At 55.5% G+C, this 23565-nt stretch overlaps 1 protein-coding gene across 5 annotated transcripts in view; it reads left to right on the forward strand.

Annotated features, from left to right (window-relative positions):
* WHRN (whirlin) overlaps positions 1-21863 on the forward strand; it is a gene marked incomplete at both ends in the record, with an annotated part of 90369 nt that extends 68506 nt beyond the window's left edge. The window contains 9 exons of one of the 5 annotated variants that reach the window (XM_079706200.1): positions 940-976; positions 2119-2331; positions 3143-3352; positions 6173-6232; positions 16645-16716; positions 18152-18689; positions 20595-20776; positions 21270-21392; positions 21681-21863. In XM_079706200.1, coding sequence (XP_079562326.1) covers positions 940-976; positions 2119-2331; positions 3143-3352; positions 6173-6232; positions 16645-16716; positions 18152-18689; positions 20595-20776; positions 21270-21392; positions 21681-21863 — 1618 coding nt within the window. Of the gene's footprint in view, positions 1-939; positions 977-2118; positions 2332-3142; positions 3353-6172; positions 6233-16644; positions 16717-18151; positions 18694-20565; positions 20777-21269; positions 21393-21680 lie in introns of all 5 variants that reach the window. The other 4 variants (XM_079706202.1, XM_079706201.1, XM_079706203.1 and 1 more) reach the window with 4 other exon arrangements.
* Positions 21864-23565: the final 1702 nt, after the last annotated feature.

Genomic DNA, 23565 nt, shown 5'->3' on the forward strand with positions numbered 1-23565 from the left:
CCGTTTGCCGGGCAGGACCTCGGGCACATCCCTTGTCCCCTCCTGGCCTTGGTTTCCCTTGTAAAGCTGAGCCACAGGATCTGGCTCTCCCGTTCTTTATTTGCCCCCCAGCAAATCACATAACTTACTTTTTGGCCCTCAGTTGCTTTGTCTGAGGAGTGGGAATCATAACCCCAGCCCCCATCCCAGGTGTGTGGATGAGGATCCCATGCGTTACTTGGGGGAAAGGGCCTTGGGAGTCATAAAGTGAGATACAGTTGCCAGGTGGCTGTGCAGCTGCTAATAATGTAAAGTGTCACCTTTGGACTTCCATCAGAAGTCTCAGACTGGCTGGTGGCCCCCAAGCCAAACACACCCAGAGCATCTCTTTCTCCCTTTCTTCATTCCCTCTTTCCTCTCTTCCTTTCACCTGCACAGTATTATAATTTTTAAAAATTAGTTACCAACATTTAAAAGGTCATCTGGTTTCCCATGAAAAAATCTGGATTTCTGGCTGCTTCTTGAAAATCAGGGATCCTGGCAGCTTGAGCCCACGTTTCTTTGTGAAAATAGACTGCAACCAAGCTGCACCTGCGCATTGCACTTCAGCATCTCCAGTTGACCCCATCCCCACCCTCCCTAACGTTGGCCTGACCCCGAGGCCACGAGGCAGTTGCCATTTAGTCTCTCCTCTCCTTGTTACCTCCCTGGCCCCTGTAGGGTTGGAAACAACTCAGGAGACCACCTTGCATGGATTTAGAAATGCCATCCACATGTTGGTCAGGAGGACAGAAGCTGCCCGTCTGTCCAGGGGTTGATATTCCCTTGAGTGGCCCCGGCAGGTGCAGGCCATAGTTCTCCCAAAGCTTTGCTCATCCTGCAGCAAAGCAGCCGTTCCCTTCCCCACACCTGTTTGAACTGCTCAGACATGAGGCTAAACATGCTTGTCTTTCTTCATAGCTTTCCTGGGGATCTCACAGCAGAGGGGACCAACAAGGTAGGCTGCTCTCTGTCTGGGTGTCTTCAGCTTCTTCACAGCTCCCCGTGCGGGGAGCTCTGGGCCTGGCAGGGTGGGCTGAGACTCACGGACACGATCTCATTTCATTTGGGCAGCCCGCTGACTGTCCATCCTCCATCCTACACACGTCTGTGAGTGCCACCGGGTTCTGGGTACCGCCCTGGACACCTGGGTTAACGGCACGAACAGAACAGATTGGGTCCCCACCCTGGTGGAGGTTATCCCCAGTGAAGGAGACACACATAAAAACAAAACAAAACTGCACATGTATCTAATCACAAAAGACTTTCAGTGCCATCCAGGAAAGGTGCTGCGTTTGATGAGAGAGAATGACAGAGACACCTAGTTTAGGTTGGGGGAGAGGCCAGAGGGAGAGAGCAAAGGCTCTCTGCGGTAGTGACATGGTGTCTGGGCCGTAAACTGAACGTGAAGTGGAGGTTCGTGAGATCAGAGTCTGGGCAGGAGCAGGAGAGGGATGATGTAGGCAGAGGGCCCAGCATGTGCCAGAGCCCTGAGGCAGGTGCCACACTTGGCTTGTTGGTGGGAGAGCCAGATCACACAGGACTCAGTGGGTCGTGTAAGAGGTTTGCCTGCTAACCTAAAATGATAGGTTGCCGTTGAAGGGCTTAAGCAGGGGAGCAAGGTGAGGAGATGTGTGTTTTTACGAGGTCCTCTCAGCAGCTCCGTGTAGGTGACAGAGAGAGGCAGAAAAGACAAGGAGGGAGACCGGATGGTGGCTGATGGTGGCAGAGGCAGGAAGGGTGGAGTGTGTGGGCGCAGATCTGAGCTATGTTTTGGAAATAAAATTACTATTATCCCCATACCAAGAAAGGTATTTCAACCTAGAGAGTAAAATGGGCACCATAATAATAATACTGCTTGACTCTGAATGGTCACGAGGCTCTGATGAGATCACGTATGTAAAAGTGCTACAGGAGCCATGAAAGTACTTTGCAACTGCACGAGGCCACGTGCTCTGGTAACATCTACAGCTTTCCCATGTGGGCCGAGACCTCGGAGGGACCCACCCCATCCCTTGGCAGGGGGGTCGCCGGCTGGGCCTGGCCATTTGCCTCCAGAGAAGCTCCAAATTCCCAGGCCTCTGTCTTGCTGTCTTTCAGCTGGGGTTTTACAAGGGGCCAGCCGGCTCCCAGGTGACCCTGAGCAGCCTGGGGAACCAGACGCGGGTGCTGCTGGAGGCGCAGGCGCGGCACCTGCTGAGCGCGCAGGAGCGTGCCACCATGGCCTACTATCTGGAGGAGTACCGCGGCGGCAGCGTGTCCGTGGACGCCCTCGTCATGGCCCTGTTCGAGCTGCTCAACACCCATGCCAAGGTGACCCATGCCTCCTTGGGCGAGGCGGGGCTGGGGGTGCCTGGCTTTAGCTCTCAGGGTCTCCGCATCCTTCCCTGCCGCCCTCTGTCCCCAACTCCTCTCCTGAGAGCCCACAAAGAGGCCCAAACTGAACCCCAGGTGGAGGCTGGTGACCGAGACAGACCCTGCCCCGGGGGAGCCCGCAGACTCCTGGGGAAACTGTCAGTTAAGGTCCCCTGTGATTGGGGCCCTAACACAGCGGCTTTCCATGCTGAGTGTACATTTAGAGTCGTCTGGATTGCTCTTAAAAAGCAATGCTCAAGCCCCACCCCAAGCTGGCTGACCTCACACCTCTGTGGATGGGAGCCGGCCACCAGTAATTTTTACGAGCCCCCCAAGTGACTGTGCCGTGCTGCCCTCTCTGAGAACCCTGCTCTAGTGGAAGTCTGTTGGAGGTTCAAAAGCTGCACCGAGGAAGAAGTGATTAAATCCCCTGGGAGTGGTTACATTTGGGAAGACAACAGAGGAAGCGCAGTTTGGAGAGGAGGGGGAAGGGACAGCCAGGGGCTTCCTGTTCAGGGACTTGCAGCCTTATGTGCAGGCTGAGGTGCCGGGGAGGAAGAGGTGAGATGGAAGCAGGGGTCAGATGATGCTGGGCCCGGCCTGCAGGCGAAGGTGCTTGGACTTTTCTCCTAGGACAGTGGGGAGCCACGAGGGTGAAGGAGGGGAGGCCAGTGGCCAGGTTTGCATGCGGGTCATTTGGGGTGGCAGGGGGCCGTCCCACCTGCTGGTGGAGCTCCCTGCTGAGTGTCCGGCTTGTCCCTGTCTCCAGTTCTTGCTCTTCTCTGAGGTGAGAGGTACCATCTCCCCCCAAGACCTGGACCGCTTCGACCACCTGGTGCTGAGGCGGGAGATCGAGTCGATGAAGGCACGGCAGCCCCCCAGCCCTGTGGCCGGGGACACCTACTCCATGGTCTCCTGCAGCGACACAGGCTCGTCCACGGCCAGCCATGGCACCTCCACCACTGTCAGCTCAGCCAGGGTGAGCTGCCCCTGCCCCGTCCCTGGCTTGATGGCCAGCAGGGGAGTTAAGATAACGGCTTTGGAGTGAGACCCATCCAGGTTCGAATCCCAGCACTGGGCGTCTGTGCTGGGATTCGACCCCTTGCCAGCTCTGTGCCTTGCCTTTCCGAGCCTCAGTTTTTTTCACCTCTGAAAGCCTCCTAATTGTTGGGTGCCTGCTGCATGCCAGGCATGGGCTCTAAGACACAACTGGTGAACAAGGCAGCTGTGGCCCTGCCTCAGGCGCTCAGAGTCTGGGGGATAGGGTGCAGGCTGGGGGAGAAAGGTGAAAAACACAGGTCATGAGACAAATAGAAAAAATAATGCCAATCCCTGCGAGGATCCCACGAGAGACCACACGGGGCATTCGTGGTCGTGGTCCTGGTGACTGGGATCTTCCCTGAGACACACCCTCCTGATTCTCTGGAGCCCCAAAGCCCAGCCTGACTTTCTCCCAGACTCGCCAGCCCCTAGAAAAGCATCTGGTCCATCTCGTGGTGTGACTCTGCCCCCAGCATGCTCAGAGGCAGATTAACCCCGGGAGGCCTTTGCAAGGAAAGGGCAGAGGAAATGCCTGATTATCCATCATGCGGAACAGCCAGTTATTAAGGTCCGTGCCCTGGGGAGAGCCGGAGCTGGAGGTCAGGAGAGCCGGCTTGGCCCCATCCTCTCCTTCCCTGTCTGTCAGAAAGGGAGTGGGGAAGTCGAGTTCCTTAAACACTGTTACTCCCAGACACTGAACTGGGAGCTCTTACGGGTGGAATCTCTGTTAGACTGTGTTCATCGTCCTGTTGGGGGAGCAGGAGGTCTGAGGGTGCCGTGATGTCCGCCTGCAGACACAGGTGGTAAGTGGGCACAGATGAGCTTGCAGCCACCAGGAGACAGCCCTGGAGCATGTGTGCCTTTCCCTTGGGGACTCCAGCTCCCAATATAGCTTTTTTTTTTTTTTTTTTTTTTTTTTAGCTCTGGGGATCTGAGTTTCTGGGGAAACTTCTACTTCTCTACCTCCTATCCCTACCATCCCAAGTCACCTTCATCCCCCAAGAGTCCTCATCCTTCCTGGGGCGACCAGGAAGCTGCCACATATTCCTCCTGGCTCTGGATGCAGCTGCAGTGGAGGCGATGTCATGCTTCAGGATAAGCAGTTCACTTCTGGGGCAGGGAGGAGGCTGCCTCCCACCTGGGGCTGCATGTTTGGCTCTGATATAGCACACAGGTGATGAGCTGGTTTCAGGCTGCGGGGCCCTGGCCCGAGGGTTTATTCCTCTCTGGATCCAACTGCACAGAGATTGGCTTGATGATGTCCATGTGTGGCTTCACATCAGTCACTGCTCTAAAACTTGGAGGGTTGCCGACTATAATTCTGGGATGGTCCCTTTAGAATCAGGGATGAGAAATCCAGTGGGTGGGATGGGGTGTGTTCTAACCTGGGAGGCAAGAGGTTTAGGTTAAATCACCTGAGGCCCTGGGTGGCCCTGGCCACGGCAGCCCTGATGCCCTGATGGCAGGCCAGGCTGCAGCACTAAGACGCCTCAGGGTAACTATTATACCCAGGAAGGGCTCTGGGCAGGGGTCCCAGCCCCAGCTCAGCACTGGCCTCCCATGACCCTGTCCCAGCCCGGGGGGTCTCTCCTGCACCTGGGGAGTGCTGACCCTGGCCATCTGAGCCCCAGCTGTGGCAGTTGGCCCTGCCCTGCCGGAGAGACCCTCTCTGTGGATTGGAGCACCCTGGGAAAGGCAGACTTCAGAAAGGCCACGGGATGATTTTAGGCAGGGAGTTTGTGGGACAGATGGAAGGGGTCTCCCAGCTTCTGAAATGGGAATAACCATGAGTCTGAAACCCACTGGATAGCTCGGGCATGTCAGATCAGGACTCACCAAGACCAGGGCGAGCCCTCGCAGGTGGGTGCTAAGAGAACATCGTACAGGCAGGAGAGGCAATGTGGAAAGGCTGCCTCGATCCGCAGTGCCTCTGTTTCCCTCCTCGTGTTGGGGCAGCCGTGCTGCTTTCCCCAGCTTGCTGGGAGGAGTAAAGGATGAGTAACATCCCAGACGCGCTGCCCACAGCCCGAGGGCAGAGGAAACCTCTGTTCTTCCTGACCTGTCCCAGCCTGGCCGGAAAAACCACCCTGTATCCGGGGCCTTGCAGGCATTTGGTGGCTTCTGGAAAGCACTGGGCTGAGGACCTGCCACTCCCCCTCCAAACTTCATCCCCCCTGGGTGCTTTCCACACGCACAGCCCAGGGCTCCAGTTTGCAGATGCTGAGCTTCTCTGCCACCACGGGGCCTGAGCCTCCCTGAAATCTGGGTCTTCTCTGATCGAGGCTTCTGAACAGGGTCCTCCTTCAGGCTCTGCCTTTCAGTTGCAGGTGTGACCTTGGACAAGTCACTTCCCTTTGCTTAGCCTCAGTTTTCCCATCTGCCAAGTGGGAATAATGACCCTAGCCTCAACTGCTAGAGAGTCCCAGGATTGCCCCCAGGGGCATGACCATCTCCTGAAGGCCTTTTTTAAGGACACGTGTCATTTCTGCAGAGCAGTGAGGAACCCCTGGTTTCCTTCCAGGAGGCAGTTAGAACGAGGCCATGCTGATTGTAGCAGTGGGGTTTCCTCACCCCTTCTTTATTCTTGCCCACAGCATCCCAAGTAAAGAAAAAAGGGACTTGGAGAATCCTTTTGTTTATTTTGCCTTTGTGTGTGTGTGTGTGGGTGTTTGGGAAGGGGGTTTGCTGTGCCCATTCCATCCCTAATATTTATTTGATGTATTTTTCTTTTTGCCTTTTGCCCACGCTTCCTCCCCAGGAGCGGCTGCTGTGGCTCATAGACCTGATGGAGGTACCGTCCTTCCTGCCAAGGGGGGCTGTGGGAGTGCCTTAGCTGGGGCAGAGGCAGGGGGCTGTGGTCCTGCCCCCCACCTCCTTACACCCGCACCCAGCCCTGGTGGGGAGCTGGGGTTCTTCCTGGTGCTCCCTGTCTCTCCTATTTGCCAGTTCATCAGGTTTTTCAGGCTCTGGAGTGAGAATGCCCTCTGTTCAAATCCCAGCTCTGCCGCTTCCTTGCTGTGTGACCTCAAGAAGTAGTTTCACCTCTCTGAGCTCAGTTTTATACAATGAGGATGATAATTTCTGTGCTGTGGAGCTGTTGAGAGACCTCTCGGCCTTCACATATGCCACACGACCTGTCTGTCTGGAGTGTTCTCCTTCCCACTTCACGTGGCCTGGCTAGCTCCTGTGTGTGCTTCAGCCCTTAGCTCACAGGCCACCTCTTCCAAGCAGACTTCCCTGATCCTCTCAAGGAGAGTGACTTTGAGCCTCTGGCTCCTTCAGCCCCTTGGGCTTCTTGCTGTCATGGCTCTTGTGTCATTATATTCCAATCATTTGTACAAGACTGGCTGGTTACCCGCCTTGACTGTGGGCTGCTTGAGGGCAACAACTGTGTCTGGAGTTACCATTGAATCCCTAGTGCTCAGCATAGAGCCTGGTCCATATGAATAATTTGGGCCTTTATTAATAATAATAGTAGCTGGCATTTGTCAAGCATCTCCATGACACTATGATAATGCTTTCCAACTGTATCTTCTTTGACCTGCCCAGTAACTAGGTGTGGCAAGTACTGCTATGATCCTCATTTTATGGAGAAGAAAACTGAGGCTTAGAGAGAAGTGACTTGCTCAAGATTGCTCAGCTAGTGAACAGTGGAATGTGGATTCAAACCCAGGCCTGCTTACCTCTGAGCTGGTACTGTTAACACTGCAGTCTGGTTGTGATTCTTCCCTGAAGCAGCTCACCAGATGCTTGCTAGGCATTACCTATCTATCTATCTATCTATCTATCTATCTATCTATCTATCTATCTATCTACCTATCTACCTATCTGTCTATCTATCTATCTATCTATCTATCTATCTATCTATCTATCTATCTTATCTATCTCCTCTCTCCCTCTTTCTCTTCCCTCTTTTCTGTTACCAAATATCAATTGAGTGATCGCTATGTGCTATATCCAGTTCTAGGTGCTGGGCATACAGTGGTGAAAACAATACAAAGAAATACTTTCCATTATGGAATTTAGGGTAGAGCAGGAATGACAGACCAAACCACATAAATAACTGAAATGCACGGTATGTTAAGTGGTAAAAAGTGCTAAGGAGAAAAACGAAACAGGAAAGGAGACTTGGGGAGGGGGTGGCATGGTCAGGAAGTGACACCTGCGTAAGATCTGGAAAAGGTGAGGAAGATGGTCCTGCCCACAGCTGGGGAAGAGTGTTTCCAGCAGAGGGAACAGCGAATGTAAAGGCCCTAAGGTGGAAGCAGGCCTGGAGTGTCTGAGCAAAGTCCGGAAGCCGTGAGGCTGGAGCAGTAAAGCAAGGGGAAGGGCAGTGGCGGGTTATGTGCCGAGGACTTGGACTTCGCGTCTGAGTGAGGTGGGAGCCGTCGGCAGGTTAGAGCAGGGGCTGACGTGATCTGACTTAGTTCACCAGGATGTCACTGAGTGTTGAGAACAGACGGGGATGGGTTTGAACCAAGAACAGGTTCATTCCCAGGAAGGGCTTGGGGAGGTCGTGCAGCCTGAGCTGCTAAGAGACGTGATGACGGGCTCTGCAGGCGCCAGCTCTTCCTGCTGCCTGGTCAGCCCTGGCCTCAGGGTCTCCTGGGAACACCCTCCCGCCACACCCACAGCAGGTCTTAGACTGGACACCCCATGCTGCCTGCTTGCGGAGCCAAGGACAGAAACCTCCTCCTGGAAGCCCCTCTATGCAGGAATGCAGGGCACCAGGCCCATCCAGGGAGTCAGGAGCCCACACCCTTCCTCCTGTCTGCCCCCACCACGCAGTGCACCCTCAGGAAAGCCCCTCACTCACTGTCAGCCTCAGTCTCCCCATCTGTATGATGCAGGCAGACCCCCAAGTCTCCTCCAACTCTGAGAGTCCTCTTGTCAGGAGATTCTGGAAAATAGTCCAGGGGAGGCACGGCAAGGAATGGCAGCCCTGTGTTCCCACCACTTACCTGTGTATTTGAACAAGGGCTGCATCATACCTCCTGAGAGAGAGCTTAAAATAATATTAATTCATTTGCCGCTAAGTGCCAGGCACTGGTCTGCAACACCACCATGTATTAGTGAGCTTTTGCTGCAGGGATGCTGAGTAACAAACGTGCCCCACAATCTGGATGGACAGCAACCAAAAACATTTCTTGCACATGGCCAAAATCCCTTCCCTCGTGGAGCACGCGTGCTTTTCACATCTCCATTAAAATGCCCGCCATGTTGCTTTAACCTCTGCCTGAGTGTCTTCCCCAGTACACAGGGAAAGCTGGTGGGGTCAGGCAGGAACCTCATCTTTCTCCTGTCTGTGTCCCCACTGCCAGCCCAGGGCTTGGCACAGAGCAGAGTTCAAGGAAATGTGAAGCAGAAACCGAAATGAAACCTCATTCCCTGGCCACCCAGGATCATCTTCTAACGTTCCAGCCTCCTGGACAGTTACCTCCCACATCGTAGGAAAATGTCCTCTGCTCTGGCGTTCAGACGGGCAAGGGGGCAGGCGGCTGGCTCTTGTGACCCACATGCCGCAGACGGATGCCCCAGCTGGAGCCGGTTTCCATTTAACCCAAATTCCCTGGCTCGTGCTGCACGGTTATCAATCCCAGGTTAAACGTGGCTCGTTCTGCAGCCATTTTCCTTCAAACCAGACACAATCAATCAAAGGAAATCAGATGCAGCCCTCCCCCTTCAACAAATTGTGTTTATTTTCCATTTGTCTAATACAGAGTCAGCCCTGGGAATTTTGGGCTGCCTCCAAACGGTATCATTCCCCTCCCATAAAGATGTCGGCCAGGAGAGCTGCGTGAAAGAAGAAAGGCCTGCCGGACATTTCTTGAATTCCTCATCTAGTGTGAGCAGGTCTGTGGCAGAGGGGCTTAAGTGCACAAGCTCTGGAATCCCACACACCAGGGTTGGCTCTCCCAACTAGTAGCCGTGTCACCTTGGGCAGGCGACTTAAGCTTTTGGAGCCTCAGTTTCTGCACCTGTACAGTGGGCTGATAAGGCCAGCCATCTACAGGTTGTTGTGGAGATGGAGTGAGAGTAGGGGTGGACTTACAGGTGTGGACTCTATAGGAGCCGATTCTGTTGATACTCTAAAGGCTGGCAAAGGGCACTGCAGAGGAAAAGGGGCCGAAAGGCCAAAGCCAGCCTTGTACCCATGGAGCAGATGCTATTGAGGTCGGGGTGGCAGTGGAACTTGCCCTGACCTTACCCACAGCCCTCTTCCTCCTGGATTTGAGAGGTTTTGCACTCTAGGCCTCTCATGTACCTGGAAAGGGGCCCCTGCCTCTAAAGGCCATTGCCCGTCTCCCCTGCAGTAAGGTGAGAAGGGGGTGCAGGGCGTGGCTGTCAGCCCTTGGCAGTGTCAGCCTCCTCCCCATGGCCTCCTTGCCTTCCTCCTCATCTGGGGCCAAAGGAGGGCGGAGGCGCTCAGGCCTGTCTCGGATGCCTCCAGCTGCAGAGACCCCTGACTGTCAAGGCAGCTCTTTCCAGAAACAGGGAGCAAATGATGAGAGGTATACATCCCACCTGCTGCATCTGCCTCTGGTCCAACCTGGGTGAGTTTAGGAGTCCTCTTCTGGGCAAGTTCTTCCCTAGCGGGGATGCAGGAAGGAGCCCATCTATTTACTCAGTCATTCTGCCGTTCCTTATTTATGTGGCAAGCATTCGTTGAGCACCTCCTGCATGCAGGCTCTGAGCGGGGCACTGGTAGCCGGGAACAAGAGACAACACGCCCACCTTCGCGAAGCTTAGCAAGGGCAGTGAGGATGGCAGCCTCGAATCAAATCATCTCCATAATTCACACTTTGATAAGTGGGTCGGAGGGTGGTACAAGAGCATAGAACCATAGTGTCACCGGAGGCATTAGTGACCCTCAGGGTAGCTGCAGCTTCGCCTCAGCCGGTGTCTGAAATAAGGACAGTGCTTTGAGGAGCATTCTCCTCCCTGTGTGGGGACTGCGAGTGCTGGAAGCTGTTTCCACCAAATAGAACCAAGTCCATGGAGCTCAGAGCCTGCTGGAACATGACCAGTGCCTGCTCCCCTCAGAGCCCAGGTTTGCCCGGCTATAACCTAGGAGAGCGGGACTAAACACTGACGTAGGACTGTAGGGTGGGGGGCTTCACCTTTTCTGTGCCGTGGACCCTTCTGGCAAGCTGGCAAAGCCCTGGGACCCGTTCTCAGGATAACAGTTTTAAATGTTTAAAACTAAAACACACAGGATTACAAAGGAAACAAATCAGATGATGAAATGCCTTTTTCAAATATGGAAACAAATGGTAAAATGTGTGCTTTATCATCACGCCCAGGAACGAGGTCTGACAGCAGGTCGGTAACAGCTGTAATTGTCAGGCCGTGATGAGCATAAATGGGACTTTGTAGCCTCTGCCATGTGCTACGAAAGATCTGTGACAGTGTCACAGGCGCTGCTTATTCTGCTGGGCTGTGTTGCCTCCGTCCATAAAAGAAGGAGACGCTACATTTCAGTTAGAGGTTAATGAAAATAAAAGATGCAGGGTTTTCCCCCAGCCAGGTTCACCGGCTTCTGACTCCTTCCTGGAGCCCCGCTTTCCAATGCCTGCCCTACGGGCTCTTCTGTCCCTGACCTGGAGATTCTGGGTCACCCTCTCTGTTCACTGAATGACGTCCTTTGCCTAAGACCATTGGGAGGGAGATGCATGGAGGCAGAAGGAAGCACGGGCTGTGCTGGGACAAGGCAGTAACACCCGCCTCTCGGGAGGGCTTTGTGCACCATCTTCCCGGGGGCTTTTCTGCTTCTGTGGTTTGGTGGCCAAACATGGTAGCAGGAATGGACAAGCTGCTGAAAGGCCCAGTGCCAGTTCCCATGGCCTCAGCCTCGCCAGCGAGTGCAGGTTCCAGCCCTCTGTGTTGAAGATTGTTTCTCTCGCTGTCCTCTCCTCTGCCCACCCCCCCAGCTTCCAGACTTCCACCCAAGCCCCGGCTCGGACAGGCTGGGACGGCATGATCTGTCTCCACCAGCATGGCCATCACCCCAGGGTCTGGCCACTCGATCCTTTTGGACCCCCAGACCTGTCCCCTTCACTCTGGGCAGCCCCGTCCCCTTCACTCTGGGCAGCCCCCTGCCCCCCAGGAACACCAGGACTGTCTGGCTCTACCGGCTGCGACAAGCCCCTCTTCCCCAGCTCTGGCGAGGCTACCACCTCTTGCTGTTCTCTCAAGTTCCCTTCCTCTTTCTCCCCTTGCTCTCCACTTCTTGGTCTTTTCTCCCCAGTCTTCTCCCTTCTCTTTTTCCCTCTTATTCTCACTCCTCCCTCTCTAGTTTCTCTCTCTCCCGCTGTCCCCTTCCTCTCAGCAGCCTCCACTGCCGACCTTCCAGAAGCCTTTGTGACTCTGTGCCTCAGTTTGCCCATTGACAGAAAGGGGAGGGCACTCCCAGCCTCAGGCCTCTGGTGCATTTTGGGGTGGAGGTGGCGGGGGAGCCTGTAGTGCAGACATCAGAGTAAAGAAGCAAGAAGAATGAAGAGCTGAAAACGGCACCTTTATGTAAGAGCCCTCCCATTGTAATGAGAGGGTGGGAGCGGAGGGGCCCCGGAACTGGGCTGTAGAGAGGGCAGGGGAGGGGAGGGGAGAGAAAGAGGGCAGGGGAGGGGAGGGCCTCCCTCACAGGATGCGTAAGGCCTCACGCACGGCCTTACAGGCCTCCCTTTCCAGGATCACGAGTCCATCCGGCAGAGGCAGGCACAGGTGATTGCCCCCTTATGATTTCCTTTCATTTTCTCCCCACAGTTCCCTCAAGCCAGACCCTGGGGTATCTGAGCCCTGACTGGGCAAACTCAGATGAAAAGGAGTTCTCTTTGGAAGGCAGGGGATTTTCTGAACCGCCACAGATTCGAGGAGGAAGGAGATGGGGGAGCCACGGCAGCAGGTCTTGAGGGCATCCTGGCTCTCATGGCAAGTAGTCTGGATAACAGACTCAGACCTTGAATAGGGTTCAGCTTTCCTGCTCCGTCCTTGCTGTGTGACCTTGGGCAGGTGGCCTCCCCTCTCTGAGCCTCCGTCACCTCAGCTGTGGAACTGATGAAGGGTCCCACCTGGCAGGATTCATTGAGCCTCCAGGTTTCAACCCTTAGCTAGTCTCTGGCCTCAGTGGGTGCGGGAGGAGGGCAGCCCAAGCAGCTGGGGCTGAGGGGAGTGGGGAGGAGGCCAGGACGCACGGGCTCCTTCGTGAGCTCTGACCTTGATCCTCCTCTCGAAGCCTGTTCCAGAAGCGTTTCTGCTGACGCATCACCCGGGTTCTTAGCCTGCTGTCTGCAGCTATTTCAGATGCACAAGGAACATGGCTCGGGGACTCGGGGCTCCTGAGCGTCTGGATTCAACAGATGGAGTCTGGCAGGGCTGGGCTCCAACCCGTCTGCCGTTTGCTCCACTTCAGGCCTTCCTCCCAGGGCCGGATGTCTGTCCCTGATCCACCCTCACCCTCCCACCTCTCCATGCCTGCCTTCCATCTTGGCTCCAGGATACCACTAACAGCAGGAAATGACTGAGGCCAGGGCCCAGCGATGGCTGTGTTCTCTCTTGTTTCAGAGAGGGTCCTCCTGGGGCCCTTTGGTTCCTATAGTATCAGGACCCTATTCAATTCTGGGGTCAGGGTAAGGTTGCACGGGCTTTGGGGTCACCCTGACATGGGTTAGAAAACTGATCTGCTGTAGAATGGCCCTGTGGCCTTGAACAAGTCACTGCCTTCTCTGAGCTTAAGTGTAAAAGATGTGAGCGGGGACAGAGTGCCTGCCTTACAGGGTCGTTGGGAGAATCAATGAGATCATGTAAGGAAAACATCCAGCAGGGATCTGGCATGCAGTAGGCCCTCCACAGTTTGGAGTTCTCTGATGTCCTTCTCTCTAAGAGAAAGTCACGCCCTCCCTGTAGCACTCGGCAAAACATGCTTGTGTTGCCAGGATCAGGACCCTTCCTTGCCCCCTCCCGTGGGCCTTATTACAATGCCAGCCCCATCAGTGATCCCGAACAACAGTTTGTGGGCAGCTCCTTCATGCCTGGCCCTCTGCTGGGTGTTGGGGAGTGGCCTGCTCACCTTTACCCCCATGAGCTTTCCTCATAAGTCAAGGCTGCCTGATAAATGCTTGTTGATCAACTAAATGAATATTCAAAGCTCCTGATGTGCCAGAACAGGACAGAATCCCATGTCTTCTGTCCAACCGTGGACTGTCATCTAAGCCCCCAGGGTGCCTACAAGGTGAATTTTGGGGGCAGGTGGCAGTGGCTAGCTACATTTGAGGTGATGGAGGCCCCTCTTGTCTTTGGTGTAGGCACCTTCCAGGTCTATGATCCCCTTGGGGCCTCCTGCTGAGGCCAGGGCAGTAACGGCCGAGTCTTGGGAAGTCACTGCACGTAACCTGCCTCGCCATCCACCTTCATCCTAGATGGTCTGTGTTGCCCAGCTGGACTGTTTCCTGGGAGCACTGGACTCATTACGGTTTTGGAGGAGGGGGTATATGAAAGGATTACTGTTTCTTTCTATCGAAGTGCTCACATGGACCAGGGCACGTTGTGTAGCCATTTGGTTCCTAGGGCAGATTTGCAAGATCCCAGGCTTCTGGTAACCTCCCCTCTTATATTGTGCCAGGCTCTGTTCTGAGCATCTTTCAGGTGTTCATGCATCAACTCCGTGAGGGAGGAACTGCTGTTTACCCATATTAAAGATGAGGAAGCTGAGGCACAGAGCAGTTCCGTGGTTTGCCCAGTGTCACTCACCTGTGAGTAGCAGAGCTGGGTGCGATCTCAGAAAAGCCAGAACCACTAATCAGTGTGTGAAAGAGCAGGCCTCCCCTCCTCAAGGATCCCCCCATCCTTGCATCACCGAAGCTGTCGGGGCGTCTTCCCGTGAGGTGGTGTGCAGGAGACAGTGTTGGAGAGAGCGGGAGAGGTCAGGAAGCTGAGGTTTGCACATAAGCCTCAGCTTTGTTGATAAAACAAGGCAGTTGTCCTGGCCTGATGTTGTCCCAGCCTGACGTTGTCCCAGAGGCATCACAGGACCAGATGAGGAGCCCTGGGTGAGAAAGGCTCAGGGCCGGGAGGGCGGGGCATCTTGTAGGTTGGTGGATTCCTGTGGCTGACCACGTTCCCTGTGCCCACCCAGAACGCTCAAGGCTTCAGGAGGCTCATTTGAGATGGGGGTCAGTGTGGAGTGACTTGGTAGCCTCTGCCCTAGGGGTATGGAGTCAGGGGGCTCCTCCCATCCACCTGCTGCCTTCACCCTCATTCAAGCCACCATTACTGCTCTCTGTGACCTACCGTAGCCACCTTGCTCAATTCTTTGCCTGCTCGGGCCTCCTCCCTGTGACAGCCAGGGTCACTGCTTAATTCATTCACCCATTGATTCATTCGTGGATTAATTAATTTGCTTAGTAAATATTTACCAAGCAGCCACTATCCGGAACACTGAGGATAGAGTAGGGACTAGGTAGTCACAAGTCCTGCCTTTGAGGATTTATCCTAGTGGGGAGACAAACAATAAGCAAATCAATAGTATCCGATCAGGTGGTGATAAATCTTATACAGAAAAACGAAGCAGGGTCAAGGGTTAGACAGAGGTGGTATGCGGGGGTTGGCGAGGGGCGCTGTTTGAAAACAGGGCTGGTCAGGGAAGGCCTCACTAAGGTCAGAACTAACTAAAGTGAGAGAGTGAGCCAGGAGTGTAGTGCAGTCAGAGCAGTGAGTGCAAAGGCCCTGAGGCGGGAACCATCCCATCCTGTTGGAAGAGTAGCAAGAAAGGGCCCAGTCACCAGGCACAGCGAAGGCAGAGTTTGGAATTTCCTCTGCGTAAAATGGAAAGACCCTGGAGGGATTATGAGCTGGGGAGAGACACTGTCTGATTTACCTTTCAAGATTACATCGTGGCTGCTGGGTGAAGAATAGTGATCAGTGCAAAGGAGGAAAATAAAGCAGGGCAGGGGTGGGGGTTGTGATTTTAGGTGGGGTTGTCTGCGTGGACCTTTCTGAGGAGGTGATATTTAAGTAAGGTCTTGAAGGAGGTGAGCAAACAGATCATGCCTTGTGGATAGTCCCGGGGAAGCATGTTCCAGACAGAAGGAACAGCCAGTGTGAAATGTAAAGGCCCTGACATGCCTGCATGGCTCTAGCGTGGCTGGAGAGGAAGTGAGCAAAGGGGATCTTCTTAGGAGGCAAACCTGACCACATCTCCATGGTGACCCACTGCCCTCAGGCTTAGGTCTAAGCAGCTCCTGACTCATGTGGAACCCCCCGAAGGTTCTCAAGCATCCTCTATCCTTCCTGCTTAATGCACACCCCTCCCTCTGAAACACCCATCCTCCCTTCCTTTGCCCAGCTTTAAGCCGTGCTCGCTCCTTTAGGAAGCCTTCCCGGATGACCCCTCCTCACCCTGTGCAATCGCCTCCTTGCTTATTTGTGTCCACCCTACTCTCTCTAAGCTATTGAAGGCAGGGGCGGTGTCTCACCTCCTCTGTGTCCCCAGGCCCTCGGTCTGGAGCACTGAGACTGCTCAGTATGGGTCGCTGAACTTGAGAGTTGAGCCCGGTGATGGTCATGGAGGCTCCTTGCCATCCTGGGCCCGGTGAGGTGGAGAGAAGTAGCTCTGCTGAGCCCTCAGGAGCCCAGCTTAGAGAGGAGTACTGCTGGGCATCCCGGGGTGGCTGGAGGTGGCAGCTCAGTGTCACCTGAGGGAGCGTTAGGCTTCCGGTGAGGTAGGAAAGGAAGAAATGAGCATCTTTGCAAAATAAGCTCCATTGAAACCGTAACCCTCTCCCCCGTCCCCCACAGCACAAAACCATTAAAATTAAAAGAGAGAGAGACTTTCCCCATCCGCCTCTCATCTTGCCACTTTCACACCTCCCTGGGATCCTGAGGGGAGCAGTGGAGAGAGAACCCTTGGGTTTTGGAGGCTTTGAGAGTGTTGAGCGCGGGCTGAGCTACGGGAAATCCCAGTCAAGGCCAGAGCCACGCCACAGCACCCACACGTAGTTCAGGAGAGGCCTGGAAAGTCTCCAAGAAATTGACATCCTTGAAATTGATTTCCAAATGAAAATCGACATTAATTTTAATGTGTAAAGTAAATTCCCACGGAGTGGGGCAGGTCAGGAGAAACTTAAACCACAGCACAAAGGTGTCTCAGGGCACGTAGATTTGGCGTCCTAGAGAGCAAAGTGGTTTTTCCCTCTCAGTTTGTATTTGCTCACGTGGCTTTCTCCTCTGTTCTAGAACACTCTGGACCTGGAGGAGACGGGGGAGGCCGTCCAGGGCAATATGAACACCCTCTCAGACGTTTCCCTGGTAAGACCCTCTCTGGCCCTTTCATTGTGTTTTGCCCTCCCGGGTCTGCCTGAGACCCTGGGGGCCGGCTCCCTGGTGAGAGCCACAGGTAGGGGACAGAGGCCCTCAGCTGTGAGCTCTCAGCTAGTTCTGGGGATTTGAGGCAGGGCTGTCAGGCTCTTTGACTATTTGCCGAGTTGGTGTTACTTTTGATATGTTATCTGAACGTTGTCATAGCAAGTACTGAAGCATGAAGCTCCTCAAGGAGGCCCTGTGATTGCACTGGAAAAGGGAGTTAAACGTGACCTCGTGCCCACACGCAAGCATCAGCAGTCTGGGTAGCGTTGCCTTGTGATCTGACCCACATAACTTTTTTTTTTTTTTGCGGTACATGGGCCTCTCACCGCTGTGGCCTCTCCCGTTGCGGAGCACAGGCTCCGGACGCGCAGGGTCAGCGGCCATGGCTCACGGGCCCAGCCGCTCCACGGCATGTGGGATCCTCCCGGACCGGGGCACGAACCCGTGTCCCCTGCATCGGCAGGCGGACTCTCAACCACTGTGCCACCAGGGAAGCCCCCACATAACTCTTGAATGGCCTGGGCTTTGGAGCCAGACTGCCTGGGTTCAAATCCCACCCTCTGCCACTGACTGTGTGACTTTGGGCAAGTTTCTTAACTTCTCTGTGCCTCAGTTTTCCCATCTGTAAAAATGGGGGTAATAATAGTGTACAACCCCATAAGTCTGTGGCAAGGAGTCAATTAATTAAACTAAGTAAAGAATTTGGAACAGTGCCCGCAAGGCCATCAGAGCTGTGCCAGTGTTGGATGCTGGCATAGGGAGGGGGGCATAGTGATGACAGGCTCTGCCACTCACCAAGCACCTGCCGGGTCACAGGCCCCTTGCTAATGCATTACACACGCTGCTTCTCACCACCCCCCCACGACTCTGCTGGGTGGGTACAGTTTTCCCCGTTGCCCAGAGGTGCACTCAGAGGTGCTGTGTCTTGCCCAGGGCCACACGGCACCCCAGCCCATGTCTGTCCACCTTCTATCCACTCTCTCCCATCAGTCCTGTCACACCTCCTGTCTCCAGAAGCTATGATAATCCCTTAAAAAGAAAAGCCAAAGAAAGGCCTTCTTTGTTTTCCATCTCTGCATCCTGCGTCTAATTAAGTCCCGTGCCCTGTGACAAGCCCTGGCTAATGCCAAGAACTTCAGTTCCCAAAGGTAACGACGCCATCCCCAGAGACTCCCGCCAAGATCCTGATGCTTATCAGCTGCTGAGATGCAGGGAGAAGTTTTCCACTCGGGTGTTGCATTATTCAGAGCAGCGTGGCCAAGAGCTGATAGAGCAGGGACGGAATTGCAGCCAGGGCCTGGTGCACTGGGGCACTCAGGTCTCCCCTCTAACAGGCACGATGGGCTCTGACTCCTACTCCTGTTGGGTCTTTTGGCAGGATGATGTCAAGTCCACCTCCAAGGGACTGCCTAGCTACAAGCCACCGCCTCCCCCATCACCTTTGCCCCAAGGCCACGACCACCTGACCACCCAGACGAGGAAGCCGGTCAGAGAGGACCTCCAGCCGCCTTCCTCCGCATCTTCCCACGCGGGCATCGTCTTCTCTGCTCCACGGAACCGCAGCCCGCCGGCGGGCACCTCCCCTGCCCCAGAGGCCTCCTCAGCACAGGACTCGCCCTCCTCCCCCATCTACGCCTCCATCTCCCCGGCCAACCCCGGCTCCAAGAGGCCGCTGGACGCCCATCTGGCCCTGGTCAACCAGCACCCCATTGGCCCCTTCCCGCGGGTCCAGTCACCCCCGCACCTGAAAAGCCCCCCTGCAGAGGCCACGCTGGCGGGGGGCAGCCTTCCGCCACCCTCCCCCTCCGGCCACCCAGACCAGACGGGCACGAACCAGCACTTTGTCATGGTGGAGGTGCACCGCCCAGACAGCGAGCCCGACGTGAACGAAGTGAGGGCGCTGCCCCAGACGCGCAGTGAGTACCACAGACCCTGGCGGGCTGGGCTCAGGGTGCTGCTGTGTCATCTTAGGGGCTCCCTGCCCCCCCTACGTTGACCTGCCCATCAACACAGCCAAGGTGGGACCAGATGCTCACCCAGTGAGGGGGCTTCGAGCCCAGGCCTGCCCCCGTCAGGGTCAGTGGGGCCAGGGAACAGGGTCCCAAGCCCAAGCCCGCACTGAGGGGCTTTGGAGGCAGAGGCGGGAATGTGAGTCCCCGCTCTGCCATTACTGGCTGTGTGACTGTGGACAGGCTGCCCTGCTTTCCCATGGGGGACTGGAGATAACAGTGACAGTCCTGCCAGGTGGCTGTGAGGGTCGGGCTCCTCCTCCAGAGGCCCCAGACCTGGTCATCCTGCACTCACCTACAAGTCTCCCCAAGAAGACTGAGCCTGTTCAGGGCAGGGGTGGCTTCTGTGATCTCTGTCCCCCAGTGCCAGGCACAGAGCAGGTGCTGGGGGACAGGTGGGCATTGAAATTGCAGTCTCTGGACCCCTGGAGGTCTCCTGACCTGGGGCTGCAGGGTCAGAGTGCGGGCTCGACCTTCCAGACACCTGGGAGGCCGGCCCGAGGCCGCATGCCCTGAGCTTCCAGAGGTTGTCCAGCTGCGGAGGTGGCAGGCATGGCAGAGCTGGCTTTCCACTCGGTAAGGCTGAGCCCTCCGCAGGCCCTGGACCCCCTCCCTCCTATTAGTGAGTTGGGTATGTTTTGTTGGATTCTGCTGCCATCTTGTGGAGAAGTTGATGATGCATGGGGCAGCCTTGGCCAGGGAAGGTGGCCAGCCAGGTCAGGGGACACTTACTTAGCACCTGCTGTATGCAAGCAGTGGGCAGACTAGGATGAAGAATGCGGGGTCCCTGCGTTCAGTAGCTCACTGAGGGAAGGCAGCTAAGGGAAGAGCAGGCAGGATGTGGTGAGAGAAACCTGAGCCATCATAGATGGATCACTCTAGACCTGGCACTGAGCCGGACACACATGATAATAAAGCTAACAGGTGTACAGCACTCTCTGTGTGCCAGGAACACTGTTCTAGGGACCCTGCCGATATTAGTAACTCATCTAATCCTCCCAACAGCTCTGTGAGGCTGGACTGTTATTATCCCCATTTTACAGATGAAGAAACTGAGACACGGAATGTAATTGTGGAGCCAGGCAATCTAGCATAAGCCTGTTCTCTTGGCTGCTTCACCCAACACATCGTGTCTGTTAGTCTTTATGATAACCCCATGGGATAGGCATCATTGCTCCTGGGTTGGAACAAGAACATGGAGGCTCAGAGAGGCTGTGTAACTCGCCCAGGATTGCGCAGCTGGTCAGAGAGGATTCAAACCCCACCTGCCAGACTCCAACGTGTCTCAATCTCAGGGGCCAAGCTGTTACACACATAGTGAAGCGGCTTCGGTTTGACTGTTAAACCAGAGGGCGTGTGCCCATCACTCAGCTCAGGCCAGGTGGGATCAGCAGGGGCACAGACCAAGCATAGCAGACCTTCCTTTTTTTTTTCCCCCCGAGAAGCTTGGAATTTAATTTTTGTGTGAAATCTCCTAATTCGAATGTGTTGGCCCTTCGTTAAAAATTGACAACACTGTGAGAGTTAAAAAAAACAAAACAAGATAAAGCAAAACAAAGCCCGTATCTGTGGGCTGGGTTTGCCTCCTAAGCTCTGTTTTAATCATTATGTCAGGGGCAGTCAAAGCAGACGTCCTGGAAGTGGTGGCCTTGGGGCCAGGCCCAGTTGGAAGGGCAGGTCTCAGTAGGTGGGAGGGTGGCAGGGAGTCTGCCCAGAGAATCCCCAGCCTTCCAGCCTGCCGCTCAGCTCCTCCAGGAAGCCCTCACCAGCCCCAGCTGTAAACCATGCCTCTCCTCCTGTCCCCACTCCCAGCAGCCTCCACACTCTCCCAGCTCTCGGACAGCGGGCAGACCCTGAGTGAGGACAGTGGCGTGGACGCTGGCGAGGCAGAAGCCAGCGCCCCAGGCCGAGGCAGACAGGTGGTGTCCGCCAAGGGCAGGAGTAGCAAGGAGACGCCTCGGAACGAGAGGACCACCGAGGGGGCCGCCAAACCGGTGAGCGAGGTGCGGGGGGTGCAGAGGGGGAGGGGGAGGCCGGCCCCAGGTGAAGAACAGGAGGTCCTGAGCAGGGTTCAACTTGGCAAGTAACCACAGGGGAGGTAGTGAGCCCCCCGTCACTGGAGGGATGTGGGTGTCTGCAAAGACCTCTGTATTCAGAGTCTGAAGACCCTTCCTTGGCCACTGACACAAGCCAAGTGCTCAAGGTGGGTCTCAAGGATCTTTAAGCTCAGTTCTGATGTGATGTGGTGGCGAGGCAGTCAGGCTGCATTCAAGTCCTGGTGTCACCCCCAGGCAGCCTTGAGCCAGCCTCTTAACCTCCCGAGCCTCAGAATTAGAGAGCTGAGAACACCAAGTGCTGGGCTTAGTGCTAGCACACTGCAGGCTCCCGACACGGGGCTGGAGTCTGCACCCTGCTGACCCAGAGGCCTGTCATGGCACCCTGTCCACCCAGGAGGCCTGTCACTGGTTTCCTTTCTCACACCTGCAGCCCGGACTCCTGGAGCCCACCTCCATCCTGGTCCGCGTGAAGAAAAGTGCAGCCACCCTGGGCATCGCCATCGAGGGCGGCGCCAACACCCGCCAGCCCCTGCCTAGGATTGTCACGATTCAGGTACGTCCCCAGGGACCTGCCTGACCGCGTCTCCCTACCCCTGAAGGTCCCCCTCTCAGCATCCCCAGGGGTTTGCCACACCCAGAGATGACTCAGCACCCAAGGGCAGACCCAGGCTCATACTGCCTTTGCTGTCGCTGAGCCACAGTTTTCCTAATCAGGGCAGTGGGCACCAGATTGTGGTTGCCTGGCTGGCAGTGGCAGGCCTACCCTGGTGGGTGGTCAAGGCCAGGCTGGCCTAGCCCTCAGGCACCCTGTGTGCTCATGTCCTGTGTCTCACTCCTGCAGCGAGGCGGCTCAGCCCACAACTGTGGGCAGCTCAAGGTGGGCCACGTGATCTTGGAAGTGAACGGGGTGACGCTTCGGGGCAAGGAGCATCGCGAGGCCGCGCGCATCATCGCAGAGGCCTTCAAGAGCAAGGAGCGTGACTACGTCGACTTTCTGGTCACCGAGTTCAATGTGATGCTCTAGCGGCCAAGGCCCCAGGGCCTCCCGCCGCTGCCCAGCCCCCGGCCTTGGTCCTTCCTCCCTCCTGGCACTATTGAGCTCCTTCAGGGGCTGGGGCTGCATGGCCAGGGTGGCAGGAAGACATCCCTCCACTCCTTCCTGGCCCACTGGACCAGAACCGGGAAAAAAAGAGCTGGGCAAGGCAAACAGAAGGTCAGGTCGGGGTCTGGTGCAATGCCCAGTACACAGTAAGCACTCAGTATAAGCATGAAACCTCAGGAAGGGAAGAAACGAAGGGGAAGGGTAGAGCGCCTATGTCTTCACCTGAGGCCTCCCAGGACCTGGGACTCTGGGTTGCGTGGAGGCCCTGCTGCTCCCCGGCCAGCTAGGACCTGGCCCATCCCCAGATGCCCGAGCTTTTGTCTGGAGTGCAGTGACATGAGAATCCGTAGACACAGCCCCCAGCCAGGGCGGCATCTTGCAGGACCTTCAGTGCCACAAATAAGCATCGAGCACCCCCCATTCACACCCCCGTTCCTCCTAGCTCCTCATCCTCCATGGTATTTATTATTTATTTCCATCCCACACCCCTGGGTACCCCAGGACCCCAGCTTCCCACCACACCCCTAGCCTAATCCCAGAGGCCTTGCAGGTGACCAGCGTCGTCAGTGTATTTATATACAGAGCTTATGACTTTAATTTTTCAATAAAGAGATCTGAACAAGATTAGGACCCAGCGTGCTATGTGGCCTGCCTGGGTGGCTGGCATTTTGATTGCTTGACGTGGGGAGGGGATGGTAGGACAGATGGAGGCACCTAGAATATCACATTTTCCCTGCCCCCCCTTGGCTCAATCTGGGTCACACAGCAGGTACGCAGGGGCACTGGAGCCACAGCCACATCTTTGGAACACCTTCCTTGAAGGTGATTTACAGATATTTTTAGCTCAAAATGCACAGGTATATATAGTTGTTAAACTGTAACGCTGTACCCCTGAAACTTACACAGTAATATTTTAAGCGCACATTTACGTTATGAAGCAGAATGCACAATGTGCATGAATGTTTTAAAACACAGAGAGGTGGCCTATCTTAGGGCGGGTCCCAGAAACTGACTCTGAGATGAGGATGTTTGTGCAGGTGATTCATTAAGGAAGTGTGGTGGAGAGTCCAGTATAGCAATGGGAGAATCAGGAGGGAAGGTGAGGAAGCCAAGCAGGATGTGATTACAGGCAAAGTCCCGGGAGGACAGTGGCAGCCTGATCCCACGGGGGACACTGGAGTGTAAGCTTGGCCTAGAGTTGTCCCCACTCAGGGCAAGGGGACAGGGCTTTCAAGTTGTCAGTCTTTGGACAAGGTCTGGGGGAGAGGGAGAGGCAGTGAATTCCCAGTCACGTCCCACCCTCTATCTGTGCAGACCAAGCTGGTCCAGGAGCCAAGGGCAGCGGGTGTTAGAAGCAAAAACCCATGGAAGGGGGCTTCCCTGGTGGCGCAGTGGTTGAAAGTCTGCCTGCCGATGCAGGGGACACGGGTTCGTGCCCCAGTCCGGGAAGATCCCACATGCCACGGAGCAGCTGGGCCCGTGAGCCATGGCCGCTGAGCCTGCGCGTCCGGAGCCTGTGCTCCGCGATGGGAGAGGCCACAACAGTGAGAGGTCCTCGTACCATAAAAAAAAACAAAAAAACATGGAAGGAGCAGGGAGGGGAGGGGGCCAAAAAATGGTCTGC

The sequence above is a fragment of the Hyperoodon ampullatus genome (genome assembly GCF_949752795.1).
Source record: "Hyperoodon ampullatus genome assembly, chromosome: 6".
NCBI classification, from domain to species: Eukaryota; Metazoa; Chordata; class Mammalia; order Artiodactyla; family Ziphiidae; genus Hyperoodon; species Hyperoodon ampullatus.